At 40.4% G+C, this 26,853-nt stretch overlaps 1 protein-coding gene across 1 annotated transcript in view; it reads left to right on the top strand.

Annotated features, from left to right (window-relative positions):
- The window catches only part of itfg1 (integrin alpha FG-GAP repeat containing 1), a 164,720-nt gene that overhangs the window by 97,793 nt on the left and 40,074 nt on the right, over positions 1 to 26,853 (top strand). Inside the window, exons 11-12 of the mRNA XM_046840410.1 lie at positions 6,726 to 6,879; positions 14,647 to 14,755. Coding sequence (XP_046696366.1) covers positions 6,726 to 6,879; positions 14,647 to 14,755 — 263 coding nt within the window. The remainder of the gene's footprint in view (positions 1 to 6,725; positions 6,880 to 14,646; positions 14,756 to 26,853) is intronic.

The following is a 26,853-nucleotide window of genomic DNA, read 5'->3' as shown; positions in this document are numbered from 1 at the left end:
AAAGCCATTCAGCAATTTCATTGGTCTAATGTTATGGGGCTCAGTTTTTTGTCTTGAAGCTTGTGAAACGGGGAAAAACCCAGGAAAAGTCCATAAATTAGCCGCTTCGTTGTTTAAGCCGCGGGGTTCAAAGCGTGGGAAAAAAGTAGTGGCTTATAGTCCGGAAAATACGGTACTCATTTGTATTCAGAATTAATCTTAAAGTATATACAGAGCCTGTGCAATGTTTGAAAACACCTAGTCTTTAATTGTTTTCGAGAGGCACATGAACATTTATTTTTTTTAAGCGCAAGAACTGTTACTTTAACCAAACATATAAATGTACAGATACATAATAAACATCTATATTTTCATTGAAAAGTGGTGCCTTAGCATAAACAAGCTTAACACACAGTTCGTTTATCCTAATATTCATCTGAAATACTTTGCCATGCCTCTTCCAATACGTCTCAAAGGTGTTCTACGCTAGTTTGAGATTTTCTTTCTGACCTTGTGATCCAGTTCATCTCAGAGCAGTTTAATAGGATTTAGGTGCAGTGTCTAAGCAGGTCATTTTGTGATAGATAACACTCCAGCTGTCTGTTTTTCTCTGTAAATAACACATACAGAGCTTGGAAATATGCTTTGGGTCATTGCCTTGCTGTATGGTGAAGCTGGTTCCAGTTAGCGGTAGTCCATTTGGAAACAGCATGGTGCTAAAGTATGGAATGGTGGCCATGTTGATTCAGTAGTCCTTTCATTTAGGATATGTCTCAAAGTGAATCTGCTCCAAAACAACCCCAAACCATTAAGCTTCCACTTCATAATTGACTGTGGGTGGAGGCTGTCTGCTAGTTTTATATAAGAGCTTCTGTTGGAGACAAAAATGGCAAATTTAGACTCATCAGTCCATAGAGGTTTCTTCCAGTCATTTACTGTCCAATTTGTGTGTGTGTCTGTGTGCCTACCACCTTGTTTGTTACATATAAAACAAAAGGAACATGTAGTGGTCTCAAAAATGATAAAAGACTGGGTTTTCCAAACTTTTGAAAAAAATTCACCCACTGGGATCCACTCATACTTTTCTTATGCAACATACACCATATTGCCAAAAGTATTGGGTCACCAGTTCATGTGATTTTTGAGCATTGCATTCCACATTTAGTCCCAATTTGCTCTTATAATTCCCTCCACTCTTCTGGGAAGATGTTCCACTAGATTTATCGAGTGTGCTTATGGATATTTGTATTCATCAGCCACAAGTAGTTGATGAAGGGTGAGGAGGCCTGGGGTGCAGTTAGCGTTCATCCCTCCATCACATTCATCCCAAAGTGTTCAGTAGGGATGAGATCAGAGCTCTATAGCAGACCACTCAAGATCTTCCTCTCCAAAGCATCTAAACCAGATCTTCAAGGAGCTTATTTTGTGCACAGGGGCATTGCCATGCTGGAACAGGTTTGGGTTTCCAAGTTCAAGTGAATGCAGCATTGTATTACAGTGCATGTAAAGACGTCCTGTACAATCGAGTGCCTCCTGCATTGTGGTAACAGTTTGGAAAAGACTCACATAAAGCAGGAAAGGTCAGGTGACCCAATACTTTTGGCAATATAGTGTACCATTGACTTACACACGTAAATGCTTTGTTAGTTCTGGAGTGTGTGATTTTTAAAAGAAAACTTGCAGCTGTGATGTATTTTTTTCCCCAAACAGTGCAAAAATAGCGCAATGCAATTCTGGCATGATGCTAATTAGGGGCTTTCATGTCCCGAATCCTTTCCCCTTCAGTGAATCAGCTGACGGGAGTGAATGTTATTTGCATTGGTCTGAACTTTAGTTTAGACTTTTCACTGTTACAGAAGGGTTAAAGACCATTGATACTGTCTCTTATTAGATTGGATTTTCTACTGGACATTACTGCATAGACACACACACACACACACACACACACACACACACACACACACAGTGCAGTACCGTTACACGGAGCTGTTCATCAAGACCTGAAGAGAATCCTGCACTGCTGTGTGGAAAGTGTGTAGTGTGTGTTATTTAAAACACTAAACCAGCCGTTTGGTTCTGTGTGAAAAATTACAGCTGAACCCAGAGGTTCACTTCGAGGTGAAGTTCAGCTGCTGGCCGCCAGAATTACATTCTACATCTACAGTAATGAGAAAAAGGAGGGAAGGAAGGAAGATGGATGTGATTTATAAAGCGCGATATTTCCTTAGCGAGTTGTTTCCAGAAGTGCTCGACTGTTGCGCAGTCCCAAATGCAGTCTGTGGAATCGCCTGCTTTGTGTTGTGTGCACTGTGTATACAGTAGATATCAGATTGTCTGACCAGTAGAGTAAAATCTCTAGATTATTCTGTATTGGTTTTAAGTAGAGAATAATCCTATTAGCCACAATGTACAGAAACAATTTGTGGACGACTAACCATAAGATTCATATGTGCCTTTTTTCCCCACTCTTCTGGGAAGATGTTCCTCTAGATTTTGGAGTGTGTTTGTAGAGATTTGTGCTCATTCAGCTACAAAAGTTGTCAAGTACCGATGCAGGGTGAGGAGACCTGGGCTCTTTTTTAAATTGTATTTATTTATTTATTTATTAATTTTTTACATATTTTTTTTTTGATCTGTCATCACTTCACAACTAAACTACACTTAATGGCTAGAAGTTTGTGAGCACCTGAGCAACCCATGTAAACCACATCTTCATGAAGCTGGCTTTGTGCACAGGAGCATTGTCATGGTGGAACAGGTTTCTGTTTAATGCTACTGCATCCAAAGGCATCCTATACAGTCGTGTTCCTCAGAATTCCTGCTACAGTTCGGGAAAGAATCACATATGGCTGGAAAATCAGGTGTCCCAATATGTTAGTCCATATATTATACAGTATTTAGGACATTTTCTTTTAGATCTGTGACCAAATCTCTTCTCTAAGGCGTGACTGCCACGTTTATATGGTATGTTAATCATATGGTTGGATTTGGATATTTTTAGAGTCGGTTAATGAAGTACTGTAATGTTTTGGGGAAATTTTGGTGAATCCAGTCCTGTATGATATTTGGCTATTTGTTAGGTGGTTCATTTGATTTAGAGAGGTGTGTTTTTTTTCCCCCTAGTAAAACAATGATGCTGGAATTGAGTGGTTTGTAGGAGAGGGTTTGAGATGTCATTTATAATCGCTATTCAGCCACTGAGAGAGAGAGAGAGACGGTTTATCCGCCATCGGAGATCATTATTAACGTAATGGTGTTTCGATAATGGGGTCAAATTGAGTTTATATAGGTCTGACAGTTTGCTGCAGATTTTGACCAAGATAAGTAATGGCATTGCCAATGGGGACAGGTAGAAATTGTACTACAGTTTCGGGGAGAGGAAGCATAGCGGATTTGATCCAGTTAACCGAGTTATTAGAAAGTTTGCCATATTTTCGGTAATGTGAGGTTTTGGTTTTGTGGATGATCTAAAGCAGGGGTCACCAACCTTTTTGAAACTGAGAGCTTCTTCTTGGGTAGCAAATAATGTGAAGGGCTACCAGTTTGATACACACAAGTCGAAATAACACACAAGTTCTGAAATAACAAATTTGCTCAACTTACCTTTAATTCTTTGTTATTATTAATAATGAATGATATTCATCTATATCTAGTCGTCTATATTTTGATATTGTTATTTTCAAATTCACACTAATGCAAGTGTGATTTAAAAAAGAATAGCAACAAAAAAAAATGGATGCAGCTCACTGGTAAGTGACCATGTTGGTGATTCTGTTCCATTCTAAAGAACAACGTTGACTCTATTGTTCTTTGCATATTTTAGCTTTTGGTTTGTGTCCTTGTCTCTGTTTTACTTCTTGAACAGCACTGTATCCAGGTCGGGGGAAAAATGGCTTTACTGGTGTTTTGTTTGTAGACACTTCTTGCTAGTTTCCATGTTTCCTTGTAGAAGGTCATGTAGGAATTACCGTGTCTGTGTAGTCATCAGAGATGCTGGGGGCGGTTTTAAAGAGTATAAGAGTCCAGCCAGGTCCTTAAATCCTCTACAGCATGTTCCTCTGGGTTTCAAGGTTTTGTCTGTGTAAGGGGGTATAGCGGAAAAGGTCTGATTTCTATAACAAAAAGGGAAATACTTTAACTGAGGCATCAGTACATGGTTTTTTATCGATCCATGTTTCGGTGCAGGAGTAAGCCGAGGTAGCATCTTACCTTTCTGACGATATGGCTAAAAGTATGTGCACCCCAGATTATTGTGCCCGTGTGTTTTTTTTTTCCTCCCAAACACAGTTGTATACATTTATGGCATTTGTCAGGCACTCATATCCAAATAGACTTGCATTTAACTCATTTATAGAAATAAGCAATTTAGGGTTAGTGGTGCTGGGATTTGAACTCACAACCTTCTGATAGGAAGCCTAACATCTTAAACCCTGAGTTATCCTTGCCCCTGTAGTAATTGTATGGAAAGTCTTGGTATGCTGTAGCATTGCAATTTTCTTACGATGGAAGTAAAAGGACCAAACCTGTTGATTACAGTGTCCCAGTACACAAAACGAGCTCTTTGAAGACGTTTATGTGGAAGTGGAAGAGCTCGAGTGTCCTGCATACCTTTTCAGAGGAACTGGAACACAGACGCTTGTTTAACATCAGTTGCTGATCTCACGAATATTTTTGTAGCTAAACAAACACAAATCCCCAAAGCCACACAATAAAATCTAGTGGAAAGTCTTCCCAAACAAAGGGGTTGTGAGGGTCAGGTTTTCAAACATTCTGACCTCATTCGGGTGGAGATTACATTGGATTGAATTCTGCATCGTCTCCTGCGTCGACTCTTTGCGAGTGGATGAGTGAAATGAGTTCTCAGAAACTGTATCCGAAAGTAAAGTAAAAGTAAAAAAAAAAATAGAGAAGGACAGAAGGAAGAAATGTTGCATATGTAGAAAAAGAAAACAAAAACAAATAAGAAATGAACTGATGGGCAACTAAAGCAGTTTGCTTTTTTATTTTAAATGAAAAATTAAAGATTGTGTGTGCAGATAACAAATTACATTTCTTTATAAGCTTTCCTTGTGTTTGTGTGTTTGTGTGTGTGTGTGTGTGTGTGTGTGTGTGTGTGTGTGTGTGTCTTTGTACATTAGTATTTCTGACTGTGTGACACCGAGTGATGCTCGACTCTCTGTACTTTCCACCTGCGTGTGGAGCCTAGCAATAAAGCAGCCTGACACTCTCCTTCTTTCCTTTTCTCTTACACACACACACACACACACACACACACACACACACACACACACACACACACTGATCTTATAGTATGGGGATTAGTATACTTTCTTGTTTTGCTTTCCGTATACTGCATACTGGGCAGTGTCCTTGTTTTTATTAGTACACAGGGATCAAGTGTAAAACACACACACACACACACACACACACACACACACACACACACACACACACAGTGGGGGAGTGTGTTGAGTCCTACATTAATTGAACTTGTACAACCTTCCCGCAGAAAGAGAGAGAGAGAGAGAGAGAGAGAGAGAGAGAGAATGGCGATGGGGGACAGACAACAGACAGACAAAGAGGGTAAGAGGGAGGGAGACAGAGAGACTGTGTGAAAGGGATCAAAAGACGTAGAGAAAGAGAGAGTAAGTGGAAGGAGAGAGAGAGAGAATGGGGACAGCGAGCAACAGCCTAAGAGGGAGGGAGACCGAAAGACTGTGTGAAAGAGAGAGAGAGAGAGAGAGAGAGAGAGAGAGAATGGGGATGGGTCAACAGACTAAGAGGGAGTGAGACAGAGACTGTGTGAAAGAGAGAGAGAGAGAGAGAGAGAGAGAGAGAGAATGTAAATGGTGGACAACAGACTAAGAGGAAGAGAGAGACAGAGACTTTTGAAAGAAAGAAAGAAAGAAAGAAAGAGAGAGAGAGAGAGAGAGAGAGAGAGAGAGAGAGTAAGAGAGCGAAAGTGAGACATATAGATGGAGGAAGGGAGATGGGCCAAGATAGAAAGAGTAGGTGTGCGTGAGAGTGAGAGCGAGAGAGAGGGGCATCTAGATAGAAGAAGGGAGAGGGGTCAAGATAGAGAGTATATGAGAGAGAAGGATAGAGAAGATAATATCTGCTTCCTGCTGTTACAGATTTAGGCTCTAGAAAGAAAGAGAAATGAGAGAGAGAGAGAGAGAGAGAGAGAGAAATGAGGGTGAGAGTGAGAGAGACGATAGAGAAGGAAAGAACACGAGCAGATCTGAATTTCCGTCACCCTGCTAAACCGATGTGCTGAATATATGAACGAAAAAAACTAAAAACATCGGTGATGAACACCTCATCAGATATCACACCGCAGCTGAGGAACATCTCTACACCTTCAACTTCATTAAAACAGCTGGGATCTATAAATATACATGAATATGCAAATTAGAAATTACAATCCAGTACTGAAACCTGAGAGCGCTTCTAGTCTAGCTAGTGCAAATGTGTCAGAGATGGATGCGGATGTGGGATGTGATTGCTTAAGAGCGGTGTTTAGCCTGATCACAACGTGCAGCCCTGAAAAAAGAACCTTGTATTTAATTACACATCAGCCAAGAAGCCTGCAGAGGTTCCTGGAGTTCCTCTGTGTTACATGGGACTTTGTTCGTTCTCTCATCTTTCACGTAAATCTATAAAAATAAATACATGAATGGGTATAAACCTGGCTCACTTTTTATCTGTGTGTGTGTGTGTGTGTGTGTGTGTGTGTGTGTGTGCAGTGCTCAGCAGCAGGCGTTTCTCCTGGAGAACGTGGAGTGCAGTAACGTCAGCTGTAAAGACGTGGGACGTATGTTCCGCGTGCACTGGGACCAGTCGGACCTGAACGCCATTCCCAAAGCCGTCGTGGCCACGTTCTTCGACATCTACGAGGACGTGAGTCTTTTTTTTTTTTTTTTTCCTCTTTCCTTTTCTCACAGTCGTCTTTAGCTCATCGTCAAAGGACAACCAGGCTCGTCTCATTAACACCGTTTAAATGCATGTTTAACTGCAGAATTATTAGGCTCCTAATAAAATTGAGCAAAATTGCATTCCACCAAGCCGGACCATTTAAATCGATATTCGCCAGGAAATGTTTTAAAAAGCAGAAGATTCGAAGAAACAGAGCAACCCTTTTTCTTGTGCGTCTCGGTTTCTTCTGTCCATGCATGGAATGAAAAGCGTTCAACAATTAACAGTGCTGCTGTTGAAGAAGTTTTATTTCAGCCGTGTTGCAGCTCTCAAATCTTTAGCTGCATTCACAGTCTCGACTTTTCCAATAGTCGATTTATAAAACTAAAAGCAATAAAAATTGTATTGTATTGCGTATTGCGCTTTTAACAATAGACATCGTCTCAAAGCATCTTTCCAGCGATAATGTTGTATAAACGAGAGATTTTTATAGAGGGGAAATTTCTGTTACAGCAGCGAAGAAAAATGTGCAAATATAAAGCAGAGACATAATATAAATATATACAGTACAGTGTATAAATACAAAATAAAAGAAGCAAACAATATAGTGGGTTACACTTTCAAACATATTGCACTGGTTAAAATGGTGTTATTGCACAGACATTTCAGGTATTTTTATTGCACCGTTTAAATACTCAGTAATAACAGTGTGCAGCTTGATGGTGACTGGTTTGAGAAAAGAACTTTGCTCCCTCAGACACTTAGGATGTAACAGTCTGTCACTGAAGGAGCTGCTCAGAGATGAAACTGTTTCATACAGGGGGTGAGAGTCGTTCTCCAGCAATGATGATACTGTCGCTTAGCTACCATCCTCCTGTACAGTGTTCAGGGGAATCCCTAGAACGGAGCTGGCCTTCCTGGTTAGCTTGTCCAATCTCTTTCCATCTGCAGTAGAGACGCTGCTGCACCAGTAGACCACTTCATAATAGATGGCTGAGGCCACCACACGTTTAATACGCCTATACGTGTAAATGTAGGTTTAAAACTCCCTGAGATGGCATAAGAAAGAAACCTTGAGAGGAACCAGACCTAAAAGGGGAACCTATTTACATTCATCCATCATTGTTGAGGTGAACTGGTCAGTGATGGACATTTAAATGCAGAACTGTTCATGCAACCTGTGGGCCTGAGCCATTATAGCAGACTGTTGATATTAATTGTAGTCCAAATCAATCCTTAAATGAGAGTCCAAATTTCTCAAAGTTCGATTAGATTGAATTAGATTAGATTAGAATAGATTAGATTCAAATGTATTGTCTTTGTGCAGAGTACAAGTACAGGGCCAGTGGAATGTAATAGAAAGTCCCCTTGAGTCCCCCAGTAGTAGTTCCCTTCTTAAGATGCTCAGACTTCATGGATCTTTACCGTATTGATGTGGAAAATGTTTAGAGTGCGGTGAGAGCTACCTTGGAAAATGGTACCTCAGAAACACAACAAAGAGAGAGAGAGAGAAGACGAGAAGAATGGTGACTGGTAGAAAAAAAATCCAAATTATTAAGCATTGTTACGTTACTGATGTAAAATATACACAACGGTGTTTAAAGTATTTAAAACAGATTCACACGGACCACATGAACGGTGGAGAAATACGAAGCAGGAGCGTTATTATGTAATATATTGCATTTGAACCTGCAGTAATTACCTCTTTGCACATGATTTTGTCCACCTCTGTAAATCTGGCCATGTTGCTAGGTCAATGATTTGCTGTGTGATTGGTGTTTCCACGCTTTTACAGCAGCCTCGATTTGTGTTATTAGCTTCCGGCTGCAAACGATCACATTTTATGCTGCACCTCATTATGTACGCCTTTCCCTGTGATGTAGGACGTTATCGGAATCACTTAAAAATAGGCACGAACAGCCCTGAAAGATCCAATCTGCGGCCAAGTCTTAACCTTGTGCCAGAGCTAACCAAGTTTTAAGCTGAAATATAATCAGAATTAGTTTTTTTTTTTTTTTACTTATCAAGAGCCCCAAAACAGGCACAAAGCATCAGTGATTAACCGTCAGCGTGTGCCAGAGGCTTCTTATATGCAGGAAGTCAGTCCACTTTCTCTTAGTCTCTCTGTCTCTCTCTCTGTGGGATAATGAGCACAGTGAGTCGATGCTCTGATCATGCAGAGCCTAGCAAAGCATGCTGGGTCATTTGTAGTGAAAGTGGAGGTGTCTCTGGTGGTCAGTGTAGCACAGCTGTAATTGTCCTTCCCTGGTGTGTGACCCAGGATCCGTCGTTCCCTCACGACTCTAACGAGGCAGACTGATGTTCTGTCCACACCTCACCTGAGGCCAGTGCGTAGCCTCTCACCTTCCACGTTCACTCTCTGGGCTTTGGCTGTGTACCAAATCCAGCAAATCCACCTGAACACTTAAGGGCTAAGTGACTGCATTTATCTCCAGCAAACTGATTCTCTGTTCTCCTTTTTTAAATTCCTGCTTAAACATCAGGACATCATTTTGAATCCCATTCCACATTTAGTTCTCTTTACAGAACAATACAATAACTAGACAATAACTACAATAACTAGATGTGGTGTGTGTTTGTGGAGATTTGTGCTCATTTATACACAAAGGTGTTAGTAAAGTCAGGTGGTGGTGTAGACCTGGGGTTCAGTCCAGGTTCCAATTTATCTCAAAGCATTAAGTAGGGTTGAAATCAGAGCTCTATAGCAGGCCACGCAAGATCTTCCTCTCCAAACCATGTAAACCAGCGGTCCTCAAATTTTTTTGCGCCACGGACAATATTTTCACGGACCGGCCTTTAAACTGTGGTGGATAAATACAATAAAATAAAATGATACGACCGGCATAAAAAACTGTATTTTCTAATTATATTAATAAATCCACTGTGTTGTATTTTGTTCATTTTGCTCACGGGGGGGGGTGTTACGGGCCGGAGGAGCCCCTTTAAGAAGGTAGCGGATGGAGGTAAGACATGTGACCGAGGCATCTTGACATGCATCAAGAGTGAGTCATAGACAGATGTGGAGGAGAGAATCCGGTAATTTTTCAAAATAAAACCGTTCAGAATCAGATAATAAATAAAACAGAAAATAACGGAAGTTATGTATTCTTTCTGTGCGGCTCAGTACCAATTGACCCACGGACCGATGCCGGTCTACGGCCTGGGGGTTGGGGACCACTGATGTAAACCATACGGTTAGGCTCAAAAATATTTGGACAGTGACACAATCTTAATTGTTTGGGCTATGCAGGCCACCACATCGGATTTGAAATAAAACAACTGGGATGCAATTGAAGGGCAGACCTTCAGGTTTAATTAGAGGTGTTGAACAATAATATCCTATGAAACATTTAGGAATTGCAACCATTTTATTAGAGTTACCTCATTTCAGGGGCTCAGAAGTTAATAGACAAATGAACATTACCACTATTTGTAATACTTTGTTGAGAATCCTTTGGAGGCAATGACTGCCTGAAGTCTTGAACCCATGAACATCACTAAACGCAGGGTTTTCTCCTTTGTGATGTTTTGCCAGGCCTTTACTGCAGCTGTCTGCTTGTTTGTGGGTCTTTCTACCTTAAGTTTTGTCTTAAGCAAGTAAAGTCATGCTCGATTGGGTTGAGATCTGGTGATTGACTTTATCAAAAAAATAAAGAAGAAAAAAAATAATATTCCACTTCTTTGCCTTAAAAAAAACTCCTGGGTTGCTTTAGCAGTATGATTTAAGTCATTGTTCATCTGTACCGTGAAGTGCCGTCCAATCAACTTTACAGTATTTGGCTGAATCTGAGCAGAAAGTAAATCCCTTTACACTTTAGAATTCATCTGACTGCTTCTGTCTACTGTCACATCATCAACAAACACTAGTGACCCAGTGCCCCCGGAAGCTACGCATGCCCATGCCATCACACTGCCACCACCATGTTTTACAGAGGATGTGGTGTTCTTTGGATCATGAGCTGTTCCAAGCCTTCCGCATACTTTCTTTTTCTCATCATTCTGATACACGTTGATCTTAGTTTCATCTGTCCAAAGAACGCTGTTCCAGTGCTGGGCCAGCTTCTAATCTGGCCTCTCTATTTTTGAGGCTGATTATTAATTTGCACCTTGTGGTGAACCCTCTGTATTTGCTCCAATTAAGTCTTCTCTTCATGATAGACTTGGATACTGATACGCCTACTTCCTGCAGAGTGTTCTTCACTTCAGTGGATGTTTTAAAGGGGTTTGTCTTCATAATGGAAAGGATCCTGCGATCACCCGCAGCTGTTGTTCTCCGTGGACGTCCAGGCCTTTTCCATGTAAAAAAAAATGGCCTCTCAGAATTTTTCTCATCCTAATGATGATCTGTTTCACTTCCATTGAGAGTTCTTTTGACTCTCAACAGAAATGCCACACCTGGAATCAATTCCAGATCTGTTTTCTGCTCAATTGATGATGTATTAATGAGGGAACAACCTATGAAGCCCATTAAAAATTGATAGCAATTGTCCAGTTACTTTTGGTCCCATGAAAAAGGGGCGGCTTCATATTAAGTAGCTTTAATTCCTAAACCCTTCATCCAGTTTTGATGTGAAAATCCTCAAATTACAGCAAAGAGTCTGCACTTCAAATATTAATTATATAACTGAATTTTAAATACGTTTTGTTAATCAGCTAAAATAACCAATCTTGTGTCCCTGTCCAAATATTTCTGGGCCTAACTGTGTCTTCATGGACATCGCTTTGTGCACAGGGGCATCCAAAGACGTCCTATACGAGGTGTGAGTCTCCAGCCTTGTGGTAACAGTTTGGAGAAGACCCACATATTGCAGGAAAGGACAGGTGTCCCAATACTTTTGTCCAAACAGTGTATACTAAGGAAGTGTGTGGTGATCTGTCTCAATTGTCCTTGCCTGGTAGTTGACTACTCTGGCATCATGATGAAATACAGAGATGTCAAAATCTCCTCCTGTCCCCCTCAGTTCATTTCACCTCATTTCACTAACTACACTAATCCCAGCCAGATTACATGACAGCATCGCTAGGGTTTAAATAAGTGTGTAGCATCGAGCTGGCAACACATCACTTCAGATGCTTCTACTGAAATCAAAATCATAATGTTTAGTAAAAGAAATGATGTGTGTAATTGTGGTGTGCGTGTGTGTGTTTTTTTGAGCAAATATTACATGAATGTTTCTATATGATGTGTGAAATAGTGTGATGTATGAATCCAATTAAAGCAACCAACGATTTAATAGACGGCAGAAATTACAGGTTAGTGTTTATACAGGGTTTTTGTGTGTGTGTGTGTGTGTGTGATTGTGTGTGTGTGTGTGTGTGTGTGTGTGTGTGTGTGTGTGTGTGTGTGTGTGTGTACACGCGCACGTGCGTGTGTGTGTGCGTGCCTGCCTGCCTGCACGCACAAGCAAGTGGTCATGACCCCAATCATCTCGTATCACAGAGGAACAGGCAACATTCCTCACTGTGTCCTCTGCTGGCTCTGTTTCTGTCTAACGCTGTTTCTGCTCACGCCCAGTTCAGAGCAGCGTATAGACCTGGTTCTAATCCCAACCTGATCAATCCTAAATCCAAATCTGATTTATTATAATATCAAGTTTATCAATCCTAAATCCTAAATCCAAATCTGTTTAATACTATATCCATATATGAGTGATCCTCATTCTAAATCTGCTTAATCTCAATTCCAGATCTGATCAATCCAAATTCCAAATCTGATCCATCTTAATTTTCAAATCTGATCAACCCAAAATTCCATATTTGATTAACCATTATACCAAGCTGATCAATTCTAATTTAAAATCTGATGCATTCGAATTCCAAATTTGATTAATCATAATACCAATTTAATCAGTCCTAATCCCAAACTCATCAATCCAAATTCCAAATCTGATCAGTCATAATACCAATCTGTTCAGTCCTAACCCCAGTTCTGTTCAATACTACCCCAAATTCTGACTGATCTCAAATATGTCTCAAAACAGATTAAAAAAAAAAAAAATCATTAATCTGGTCTTCTAATTTTATTAACCGCAAACAGATCCTAATCCTAAACCTGATCTTAATCTTGTATCTAAATGAACCTTATCTCAGATCTGTCCATGATCCTAATACTAAATCCACACTTGTCTTTGACCTATTGATCCAGATCTCCATTCTGGTCCTGATTGTAATCCTTATTCTCAACCTTACCTCAATCTAGTTCCTGACTCTGATCCATATTCTGATGCTCATTTCTGTATGAGTACTCATTCTGAGCATTAAAACCAGCTCAGTCTGAACTATAGATCCGTATTACTGTAAGTCCATTCTTATTCTAAGCAATAACCTTCATCCTCTTGATCATCCTTAATCTGATCCTTATGTATTTAATCTTGAATCCTGAGTTGTGCCTTAGAGTGGGAGATCAGTAGTAACTGCTCAGAAATTCTAAGAATTATTACAAAGACTGTGTATCTGCATGCCTTTTTATTTCATGTCATTTCTGCTGAAAAAAGACTTTTATTTTATTATGTTTAGTTACATTAAGCAATTTCTTTATTTAAAGTTTATTATAGTTAAAGCTATAAGGGGTATAATGGCTTTATGAACATACAGTACCCCCATATGCTCTGCTCATAGAATTAAAGATTTATAGACATTATCTAAACAAATGTATTGGGATGCTTGACTTTTGCAGACACATGTGCTTGTTCACCAAACTCTAACCACAAAGGTTGGAGGTACACGATTGTATAGGATGTCTTTGCAGGCAGTCGAATGACTTTTTACCCAAACAGGTTCCAGCTTAGCAGTACCCCACAAAGCCAGCTTCATGAATACATGGTTCCCATTGGTTGGAGATCTTGAATGACCTGCTATAGATTTCTGACCTCAACCCAAAGGCCTCTTTACCCTGCACCAGTACCTGACTTTACTAACACCCTAATGAATGAGCACACATCTCCACAAACACACTCCAACATCTAGTGGAACATCTTTAAGCTTATTTGCATTTACATGCATATTTTTATATATAAGTTTTGAATTATAGTTAAAGGTATTTCATGCACAAGCATACCACCTGTATGCAGATCCTACCTTCAGTAGGCGGAGCTAAACGACAGTAATTAAATAGGCATGACACGATGCTGTCGCTGTTGATCGCAGAAATTGTTTTTCAGAAAAATAATATTTTCCAGCATCAACCTTATATGGAATTTGGAATTTGCATTAGTGTCGTTCGCTTCGTTGTAGAATCAGAGCAATGTGGTAACACAAACACACAATACACCATTTTGTTGTTTACTTCTTCAGCTGCACTTGCTATGCGGCCCCTGGCTGCGTAAATGCACGTTGTCGGGGTTTTTTTTTTTTTTTTACTTTATTCCCTCATTCGCACTTTATTAAAGAAAGGACTGCAGACTGAACTCCAGTCTAAATGTAAATGTGTAAATGCTTGACATTGGTGTGTGTGTGTGTGTGTGTGTGTGTGTGTGTGTGTGTGTGTGTGTGTGTGTGTGTGTGTTTCTTTTGTTATTAACAGAATACATGAGACATTTTCTTTTTGTATATAGCGACACCTTAGTGGAAGGTGCACACACACATAGAGACACTCATACAGAGCTTTGATCTGATAGCTGGTAATGGTCCTGCAGAGTGCATTAACAATGTGAGAGTGTGAATATGACACCGAGAGGCGTGGAGACTCTGGTGCAGAGCGAGAAGCTGAATTGTCTTTGTCCTCGTTCGCAGGGAATTCTAGACATGATCGTGCTGAGCCGGACTGAGGGGAAGAAGGAGCTCACCATCCACGCCCTGAAGAACAACTTCGAGGCTGACGCTTATTTCGTCAAAGTAATCGGTAAGTGAACGATATGAGAAGACCGTGGTGACCCCTAAATATATTCTTTCCAGAGAACACTCATCCTGAAGTAGTATCAAGCACAAAATGTCTGGCTCTGATGGGATAAATACTGCACTAAAAACTGGGCAAAAAAGCCAAGCGTGAAGGTGTAATGGCTTTAAAAACATATCCACATATGTGCTTCTCATATAATCAAAGATTTCTATACACTATTTAAAGAAAAGTATTGGGACGCCTGACTTTTTCAGCCATTTTTGCTTCTTCCTCAAACTGTTACCACAAATTTGAAGGCAGACACTTGTACAAGGTGGCATCAAAAAGACAATGGTGCTAACTGGTGCTATTCCGACTACGTCTGCTAATTCATCATGGACAGCAAGTTAGAACAAAGTACAACTATGAAATCCTGTGCAAATCTGCCCGGAGAGACGTTTGGCATGGCATGCGTTTGACGTACGGAGTAATTTGACTTGTTTTGATTGGCACACACGCTTCAAGAGCAGAAGGATATCATTGGAAGACGACGAAAGACCTGCAACGAGCTCAACCCCCGTCAAAAAATGTCCAAACAATTCAGCAGCTTGTACATGACGACTGTCAGGGAACACATGACCTCACTTCCGCACCCACCCTCCTCGCCAGATTTGGCTCCAGTGGACTTCGGCCTCTTCCCTGAAGATGAAGATGCAGCTCGAAGGCCGCTGTTTTGACAAAATTGCCTTCCAGGACACATTCCAAAAGTGGCAGCAACGCTGTATTGCTGTGCAAGGGGACTATTTCGAAGGTGATGGATAAATAAAGTACTTTATTGGAAACAGAGAAAGTCTCAAAACTTTTTTATAACACTCACTTACAGGATTTCTCACCTCTTCAAAATTGTCCCTTCACTTGAACTAAGAGACTCAAATCTGTTCCTGCATTACAATGTCCCTGTGTACAATAGAGCTCTCACCTGATCGCCTTTGGGATGAATTAGAACGCTGACTGCACCTCAGGTCTCCTTACCCTCCATCAGTACCGGACTTTTAGCTGAATGAGCACAAATCTCCACAAACACACTCCAACATCTAGTGGAACATCTTTAAGCTTATTTGCATTTACATGCATATTTTTATATATAAGTTTTGAATTATAGTTAAAGGTATTTCATGCACAAGCATACCACCTGTATGCAGATCCTACCTTCAGTAGGCGGAGCTAACTGTTGATTGCAGAAATTTTTTTTCAGAAAAATAATATTTTCCAGCATCAACCTTATATGGAATTTGGAATTTGCATTAGTGTCGTTCGCTTCGTTGTAGAATCAGAGCAATGTGGTAACACAAACACACACTACACCATTTTGTTGTTTACTTCTTCAGCTGCACTTGCTATGCGGCCCCTGGCTGCGTAAATGCACGTTGTCGGGGTTTTTTTTTTTTTTTTTACTTTATTCCCTCATTCGCACTTTATTAAAGAAAGGACTGCAGACTGAACTCCAGTCTAAATGTAAATGTGTAAATGCTTGACATTGGATCATATTACTATTTATTTAGTTTTATAACAAGAAAACCAAAAGAGAGAAGTTCCATTTCCAGCAGCGTGCAACTCAACAAAGCATGTGTGCATGTGCATATATATATATATATATATATATATATATATATATATATATATATATATATATATATATATATATATATATATATATATTTAAATGTGTGTGTGTGTGTGTGTGTGTGTGTGTGTGTGTTTCTTTTGTTATTAACAGAATACATGAGACATTTTCTTTTTGTATATAGCGACACCTTAGTGGAAGGTGCACACACACATAGAGACACTCATACAGAGCTTTGATCTGATAGCTGGTAATGGTCCTGCAGAGTGCATTAACAATGTGAGAGTGTGAATATGACACCGAGAGGCGCGTGGAGACTCTGGTGCAGAGCGAGAAGCTGAATTGTCTTTGTCCTCGTTCGCAGGGAATTCTAGACATGATCGTGCTGAGCCGGACTGAGGGGAAGAAGGAGCTCACCATCCACGCCCTGAAGAACAACTTCGAGGCTGACGCTTATTTCGTCAAAGTAATCGGTAAGTGAACGATATGAGAAGACCGTGGTGACCCCTAAATATATTCTTTCCAGAGAACACTCATCCTGAAGTAGTATCAAGCACAAAATGTCTGGCTCTGATGGGATAAATACTGCACTAAAAACTGGGCAAAAAAGCCAAGCGTGAAGGTGTAATGGCTTTAAAAACATATCCACATATGTGCTTCTCATATAATCAAAGATTTCTATACACTATTTAAAGAAAAGTATTGGGACGCCTGACTTTTTCAGCCATTTTGCTTCTTCCTCAAACTGTTACCACAAATTTGAAGGCAGACACTTGTACAAGGTGGCATCAAAAAGACAATGGTGCTAACTGGTGCTATTCCGACTACGTCTGCTAATTCATCATGGACAGCAAGTTAGAACAAAGTACAACTATGAAATCCTGTGCAAATCTGTCCGGAGAGACGTTTGGCATGGCATGCGTTTGACGTACGGAGTAATTTTACTTGTTTTGATTGGCACACACGCTTCAAGAGCAGAAGGATATCATTGGAAGACGACGAAAGACCTGCAACGAGCTCAACCCCCGTCAAAAAATGTCCAAACAATTCAGCAGCTTGTACATGACGACTGTCAGGGAACACATGACCTCACTTCCGCACCCACCCTCCTCGCCAGATTTGGCTCCAGTGGACTTCGGCCTATTCTCTGAAGATGAAGATGCAGCTCGAAGGCCGCTGTTTTGACAAAATTGCCTTCCAGGACACATTCCAAAAGTGGCAGCAACGCTGTATTGCTGTGCAAGGGGACTATTTCGAAGGTGATGGATAAATAAAGTACTTTATTGGAAACAGAGAAAGTCTCAAAACTTTTTTATAACACTCACTTACAGGATTTCTCACCTCTTTAAAATTGTCCCTTCACTTGAACTAAGAGACTCAAATCTGTTCCTGCATTACAATGTCCCTGTGTACAATAGAGCTCTCACCTGATCGCCTTTGGGATGAATTAGAACGCTGACTGCACCTCAGGTCTCCTTACCCTCCATCAGTACCGGACTTTTAGCTGAATGAGCACAAATCTCCACAAACACACTCCATAATCTAGTGGAACCTCATTCCCAGAAGAGTGGAGATTATAATAACAGCACATGGGGACTAAATGTTGAATGGGATGTTCAGAAAGCACATCTTATGCTCAGGTGCCCACAAATGTTCAGTCATACAGTGTAGTTTAGTTGTGATGACAGACCAGAAAACATTATATACATTTTGCATGTTCTAATTGATTTAGAGAACCACGGCAAGATGTTCCCAGATTCCCAGAAGAGTTCAACTGGATATATGTGTAATTTCCATATCAGTCATAACACCGATATACAAGTTAAATAAACACTAAACGTATATACTAACGCATATTAAAATATGGTCAAATCTCTGAGATACTGTATGAATGTGCAGTGAATATAATAATATTAGGAAATGTTATTGATCAATTTCAGATACGAAGAACTTATTGTGATAAACCTCGATTAAAATGTGCGAAAACGTGCAATTATTTTACTTCATACACCTGAAAAGGACACGGATGTTTGTACCTGCTCTTCAGACGTATTCATTTGTACATTTCTGAAATGATGTTCAGGTTTGGTCCTTCGCACCGGAGACGCAAAATGAATCCCCGTGCAATGGCTTTGCCCTCAAGTTTAGACATTTAGTACAAAAATGATTAGAGGTCAGGTTGTTTTTTGTGAAGGATGCAGCGCTTCATAGTGCAGTCGGTCAATTTTATTTATTTTTTCCACGTCGATGTTATGAAATGTTCACACTTTTTATATATATATATATATATATATATATATATATATATATATATATATATATATATATATATATTCACAACACAACTCTATAGTAAATCAGAGCTAGCTGGAAAAGGCAGCAATCAATTGAAGACCATCAGCATGGATCAGTATGAACTCTACATACACTATATTGCCAAAAGTATTGGGACACCTGATCTTTCCTGCTTTATGTGGTTCTATTCCAAACTGTTACCACAATGCAGGAGGCACTCGATTGTACAGAACCTCTATAGATGCACTATAATACAATTTTGCATTCACTTGAACTTAAAACCCAAACCTGTTCCAGCATGGCAATGCCCCTGTGCACAAAGTGAGCTCCTTGAAGATCTGGTTTACATGCTTTGGAGAGGAAGATCTTGAGTGGCCTGCTATAGAGCTCTGATCTCATCCTTACTGAACACCTTTGGGATGAATTGGAACGCTGACTGCACCCCAGGTCTCCTCACCAACATCAGTACCTGCATTTCATATCACCCTTGTGGGTGATGAACACAAATATCTATAAGCACACTCCAAAATCTAGTGGAACATCTTTCCAGAAGAGTGGAGGGAATCATAAGAGCAAATTGGGAACAAATGTGGAATTCAATGCTCAAAAATCACATGACCAGGTGACCCAATACTTTTGGCAATATGGTGTAGGAGGTAAATCATCATTCCTCTGCTTATTAACATCATCGTCACACTCTGAATGTTAATACATCCGACGTCCATCTCCACGTTCACTTCCTGCTCCGAACTCAGGCGGTTCATGTTCTGCTGTCATGTTGCTGTGATAGAGCGATGGAGGGATAGAAAAGGGAACGTGACCCCTCGGTACGAGTGTTTATTGAACCTGGTGTAGTCTGGCTGTCAGGGCTTTCTCTCTCCCTCGCTCTCTCTCGCTGTTGGTAGGCGTGGAAACAGAGGCACCGGTGAACCTGACATTTGGAGAGCTGACATTTGCAAAGAAGGACGTGTCTCGTAAAAAGCCGCCTTAACGCCATTTAATCCTGCCGACAGTGCTTTTATTATAGCAGACCACACACACACACACACACACACACACACACACACAAAACTGTCACTGGCTCAATTTACCTGGACTAGACCCAAATCCATCGGAGTGTGAGTGTGTGAGTGTGTGTTTGTGTGTGTGCACGCATGCTCTTGATGACATTTTGGTGCTTTCTAGCTGGAAAGGATGTTACACTGACACATACACTATTTTCCTCCCACTCTCTCTCACTCTCTGTCTCTGCATGTCTCTCTCCCTCCTATCCCTCTCTACCTCCCTCCGTCTCTCATTTCCTCCTTCCTTCCATCTCTCTTTCTGGGATAATGAGCAGCGTGAGAGTGTTATCAGTTGATTCTGTGATCGCGAGCAGAGGGAAGAACGCAGCTAGGAACTCTGGGTAATTTGCTGTGAATTGCAAACTGCTCCTGGGCTGCCAGTACCCTCAAACATGCCTCCTCACACACAACACACACACACACACACACTGTCATCACCGCCTTCATGCTGTTACACACTGCCTGTCAATGTGTGTGTATGAGTTAGAAAGAAAGAGTGAATAAGACACTTGTCCATGTTGGAGTGTATAAATAGCAGAAAGGTTGAGAGTTGGTGGCCACACTGTGAACGCCAAACCACCGTTCTGCTCAACTCATTAATCTAACATATTCTCTCTCTCTCTCACACACAGACACACACACACACACACACACACACATGCATCATAAAGCAGGCCTCCTATTCCCCCTAACTTTCCCTGAGCTGCAGTTGAGAGCCTAATGGCTTCCTCTTTCGGGAGTAGATGCAAAGAGCTGCAGCTGTGTAGACCGGAGGAAACACCTCTGAAGTGGAAAACTTCTCGTAGGGATAAAGAGAAGTGTGCGCAACATCTTACCGCAGCTCGTCCAGATGCTCTGTCGGATTTTAAGCCATTGGGTTCGAACCTGCCTAATTGCAGTTAGTGCTGCATGTTGCAGGAATATAAATCAGCACATGTCGAACTCAATTACCAACTGGGCCACATGGGCATTTTTCTGCGCTCTCAACGGGTCATAAAGCACAATGTATTAAAGTGCATCTAGTCCGCGGATAACCATCAATACTTTCACCTCTTGGAGTGAAATGTAGCGTATTTCTATATGCATTATTGTTCATTATAAGTACAAATACAGGGAGTCCCCGACATTACGATGGAGATGCATTACGATGAACCCATGGAGTTGTAAAGAATAGCAATCAGTATGTGGTAGTATACTGTAATTTGTTGGAGCAATTTACAGTACCGTAATGTATACACGTCATTTTATATATATATATATATATATATATATATATATATATATATATATATATATATATATATATATATATACCTTCCGCGATAAACGAAAAACCACGATAAACGGATGCCACCCCAAAATGCTATTTTATGTATACAGTACTGTATTGTATTAACATTTTACTTTATATTTGAATTTATAAATATATTTTGGTGAATAAATTTTAACATAAAAACAATTCCCTGTAAGTTTTTTGGTCTATGGTGCCATCCGCGAGAGACTGGGAAAATCAGAGATTCCAACCGCGATAAAGCAGTGGATTACTGCATGTATATGTATGTGTGTGTGTATACATATATATATAGTGGAGGCCAATAAAAATGAGAGTGACAAGAGCTAAAATTGGGCTTTAAAACACCAAAATACACGCTCTAAGACCGAGACAACTGAACTCAACATCTCACAAGGCGAGATATGCGTACATCCCGGCAGCGTCCCAAAGTAGCATACGGAAATAAAAACGCATCGTGAAAACTGGAATATTTATTTTTATTTCTTTTATTATTGCTATAATCATTGTAAGATCGAAACTTTATAAGTCGAACCATCTTAACTCAGGGACTACCTGCAAATACAAATTTGATACGGGTGAAACAGTAGCCACGTTTACATGTACACGTTTTTGTCAATCCGGTGGACTGTTTGTGAAGATGTTATTTGATCCGATATTGCGCTTTCGACTAGCCTATGTCAACATGGAGTTCCATTATTTGGAATGGAACCTGAACTTTCGCATGAGTCATCGGTCATTTACACGTTTGTGTGGACTGGTAGAGGGATTTATGGCCCCAGAAGAAGTCAAAAATCCAATTCCCCTAATTATGTGTGTCGCGGATGTTTTATACAAACTAGGAAGGTGTGCGGAATACCGTGTTGTGGCAAATCAATAGGCCGATACGAGACCAGACACGGACGGCATTTGAAATCGCACAGGGATTCGAGGAAGAGCTATTTATCAAGTAATGGGTCTTATCCCTTTAAAATTTTTATTTTTATTTTGTTCGGTTTATAGAAAGGTTTATCTCACCACTCTTAAACCGAATACAATTTCATTCAGTTTGGGCGTTTTTATTCCGATTGAGGTGTTTATATGATGCATTTTCATTCGGGTTGTACTTTTAAAGCGATTACAATGATCCACCTAGTGTTTGCATAGTGTTTACAAGTTTCTACCTGCTGTCATGTACGTACCAGTGCTCCAATCCTGCAGGGGGTGCTACCGTAATTTCCGGACTATAAAGCGCACCCATATATAAGCCGCACCCACTGAATTTTACAAATATTTTTATTTTTAACATAAATAAGCCGCATTGTCTACACTAATGTACTTTACACAGGCTTTAACGAAAGACACGTTACACACAGTGTAACGGGTGAAATATGTTGCTCTTTCTTTAGGAGCATAGCGGTATTTTGGGAATAGCCTGCCAGAAGTGAGCTCTCCCTTCACCCAGACTCAACGCGCTACAATGGCTTGTATCTAAACAGTAGCCTACCAAGAAAGTCATTGCTCACTGTCTTCCTCCATCCTTTCACAACTATTTGTCTCAGGAGTTTATCTTTTGGCATCGTCGTTTAAAAATCACCCGATGGAAGTTTTTTCTCCCGATGCTGTGCAGCTCAGAACACAGATGAGGTGCGTTTTTTTTTTTGTTTCCACTAATGTTATGGGGTTCAGATTTTTGGCTTGAAGTTTGTGAAACCTAGGAAAAATTCATAAATTCAGCGTTTTGTTGTTTAAGCCGTGGGGTTCAAAACGTGGGAAAAAAGTAGCGGCTTATAGTCCGAAAAATACGGTAATCAGATTGTATGAATTTCCACAACTCCAGTCTCAGAATCGTCAGAGTCATCCGTCTTGGAGTTAATCGTTTTGTGCACGCCTTGTTTGCAACAGTAAATCACAGGCCTATTCACGTATTCATGTGTAAATGTTGACACAGCTGCCACGTGCACAACACGTCAAGCAAAGAATCCACACTATGTGCAAATGCTCCGAATGTCACGATTGGACTCCAGTCGACCGCTTTTACTGCACGAGTGCCTTCACATAAGCTTCATCTGAGACACGTGAAGTCACCGTGTCATTTCAACTGTTTAGTTGACATAACATGGCAGATAAACACTCTGTTGCAAGTGTTGCTTTGACTGACAGGAAAAGCGGAACACCATCTTTTCCTCCTACACAGCAAGGCCAAATTTTCTCCTTCCAGCTATGGGATATCCTGTGGCGCCGTTCATGAGCTCTTGAAGATATGTGCCACACTTTTGGTGCGGAAGCTAGAAAGAAAAATGTGTTGGGATTCTGTGCTGCTGTTGCTGCATCTGGGAGGCATTTTTCTGTCAATTTGCTAAAATACGATAAACAAATCAGATCAGCATGTGGGAGGTGGTGGCTCAGTGGTTAAGGCATTGGACTTTGGATTCGTTCAAATCCCACCCCCACCAAGCTGCCACTGCTGGGCCCTTGAGCGTCTGCCAAAATGCCATAAATGTCTGTATGTAGAATATCTCTATCGGATCTGTTGTGTCCTGAGGAACCTATGATTATCACAGTGTTGTTTGCTTTGAAATTGATTGTTCTAGTGCTTTATATCTGCTGTAATGTCAGATATTCTGCCCAGCACTCAGACAGTTCAGGGTTAATTTTTTTCTCGTAACAGGTCAGCTGATCACGTTCAAGTTAAACCCCTTGCATAAACAAATATGAGAAAAGATCAGAGACTCTCCAGAAATGCTCAAAACTGTCAAGTCTGTAGGTCAATCAGACAGTGGGGGGGATAAAGTACACAAACCATGTAGTTGAGTTAAAGGTAGAGATACAGCAGGTAAAATATTGCTCCAGTAAAAGTAAGTGTTCCCTTTAAACTTTCACTTAAATAAAAGTATACAATTCATTGCCTTCAAATGCACTTAAGTATCCAAAGTGGCTGTAATGTTCGTATTATCAGTTTGATCACAAGACTTTTTGCTTAATCAACTCTGTGTATGTGAAAAGACTCTGTTACTCTCAGTGCACCGATCTAATAGTATGATATAAATGAGTCAAACACTGATTGATATCTATTATTAGCCCAAAACCTTCTTTTCAACTGCTTAAAAAAATAAATAAATAGTGCAAATAAGCTCACGGGTGTTGTATAAAGTTCGAGTCAGGAGATTCTTCCATCATTTATTCCTCTCTAAATGTTCTGCTTGCTGCTGAACTGATGCTGAACTGTATGTTGGTGATAAGTCGATACACCAAGGGCCAATCAGAACAAGTTTAAAACAGAGTCTGATTGGTGGATTGCTGCGCGTTAAGATTTTATTCGCTCGTAAATAAAAAGGAACGACTGATTTTGCAAAATGGAGTAAAAAGTGAGATATTTAACTTTGAAATGTAGTGAAGTGAAAGTTAAAGTCTCCCCAAATGGAAATACAGTATTTCAGTTAAGTACAGATACACGAAAAAGCTTCTTAAGTACAGTAACGAATTACATTTATTTCTTTACCGTCCACCGCTGCAGTCAGAATGGTACAGATAGCGCTGTATGCCATTTGTAGATGCTACTCTGGTGTCTATACCCACAGACTCTCAGTTCCAGTGCACAACTACCATAGAAACAAAGAGTTTTTGCGGCTAATGCTTTACTTTCTCGGGCTGTCAGAGTGGAGTGCAAACTCAGCTGCTTCCGCTGATGAAGGCTGATTTGAGTCTGATGCTGTAGATCAGAGAAACAAACTGCAGTGCGGGGAAGTGGACGTGATGGATGCGCTGGTGGAACACTGAGCGAGCGGAACAGTGAAGCCGACAAAGGTGAATTAGGGAGTAAAGATGAAATGAGAGGATACTGATGACTCGACACTGTGTCCAGTGTGTTTCAAAATGATTTAGTCCAGCCCGTGTTTCTGTGGACCTGTGGGTTTGTTTCTTAGTAGCGGATCCGCTGCCACTGTACATCTTTTGGCCTTTTTTGGTAAAGTAAATAAAGCAGAATCAAATCCGTGCTGCGTTTATATGCAGCTGTGTGTCACTGTGTTTACGTTGCGCTTTGCGGAATCTTTTGACAGTTTCGAGCTCACACGCTGTGATGTTGACGTTTCGGTTGATGGCGAGTGCAATTATAATGTCCGGGTTATAAAATCCGGGTTTTTTGTTTGTTTGTTTGTTTTTTTTATTGTCCATATTGAAGAACAACAGCTTACTCAATGGTTAGCTTTAGACATTAGCTATCTTACACCATGTGTCCGTATTTCTCAGTTGCTTAGCAACTGTGTGTGTGCTTTTTTTCTTTCAGTGAGGGTATTGTATGTTTGTCTTTACATGTCAAAATCACACCAATTTCTTAAAGTGTGAGCAGCAAGTGACTGTTCAATCTGTCTTTTGTTCATGCTTGCATGGAATCTCAAATACAACCAGGAACATTCAGTGTGTAACACGCATCACACACACACACACACACACACACACACACACACACACACACACACCTCTTCTTATATTTAATTTGCAAGTAAAAGGGGGAAATCCAAGTAATACAAAAAACGCACTGGTTAATTTTACCTTCACCGAACTTGCTCCAGCATGACAATACCCCACATATGGTTAACATGGGTTGGAGATTAAGCTCTTGAGTGACCTGCTATAGAGCTCTGACCTCAACCCTACTCAACACCTTTGGGATGAATTGAAAAACTGACTGCATCCCCAGGCCTCATTAAACATCTTCATCTAGTGGAACATCTTTTCAGAAGAGTGGAGGTTATTAACAGCAAAAGGGAACTAATCGTGGAATGTAATGTTCAGAAAGCACATAGGAATCGTATGGGCAGGTGTCCACAAACTTTTGGCTGTGAGTGTATAAATACAGCACATTTCTCATGTGATCGGTTCGGTAATACATTGTATGATTTGCCAATCCCCCGATGTAGGGAATCATGTAAAAGCACAAATCAAACTTTTTCATAATTCTTTATGTAAATGTGACTGAAAATCGAATGAATATACTAAGTGCCGGTCAAGATATTATCACACCCTTCATAGCATTTCTACACCAAGAATGTGATTTATCCAGCTGTTCTTGTGCATGAGGCAAAATGTAATCAAGAATAAACTGATGATGAAGTGTTCCACTTCTAGTCAATCATATCAGCATGAATGACCGTAATCTCTGGTGCTCACGACAAGGTGCAGGCAGGAAATACCGATGAAATGTAAAGTAAAATCACATTAACGATGGATCAGGTTGACGCCTTATGTGATTTAGCATCCAATCTCTCTTTTAAAGGAGCACAGGGTTCTCTTTGCTGAGAGCGATGAGCAACTCGTCAGGCGATGTCGTCCGCCCAGTGCGATTTTAATTGATCTCTGTCAGCACCTTCGCTGCAATTTCGGGGAAGTGACAAATAAAACATGCAGTAGTTTCCATGTTCACAGTCGAATCATGTCTATCCATAGGGAGGTTTTAACAAGAAATTGAAGTCGGGTCTGTCAATCGGGCGAGGGTGATACGAGTCTTACATGCGTTTAACACTACAATAATGAACAATGCAGGGTTTTTGAGTGGAAGTGGAGCAATAGATTTAAACATAACTACTAATCAATCCTTTAGAATCCTTCAGAATGTGTTGAATTAATGATTGTTTGCTTTACTGTACAGTGCACCACAGGGTGGGTGAGAATTATATATTTGGAATTTTATATATAATATTTATGAATTTTATTAGAAATGAGTTTATTAGTGAGACAGCGCATGTAGGACGTTTTGGGGACATGGTGAGGGAGGTGAGATTGAGATGGTTTGGACATGTGCAGAGGAGGGACATGGGGTATATCGGTAGGAGAATGCTGAGGATGGAGTCGCCAGGAAGGAGGAAAA

This window comes from Silurus meridionalis, chromosome 26 (assembly GCF_014805685.1).
Source record: "Silurus meridionalis isolate SWU-2019-XX chromosome 26, ASM1480568v1, whole genome shotgun sequence".
NCBI lineage: Eukaryota > Metazoa > Chordata > Actinopteri > Siluriformes > Siluridae > Silurus > Silurus meridionalis.
Note: the sequence above shows the minus strand (reverse complement) of the source record. Positions and strands in the feature narration are given on the sequence as shown.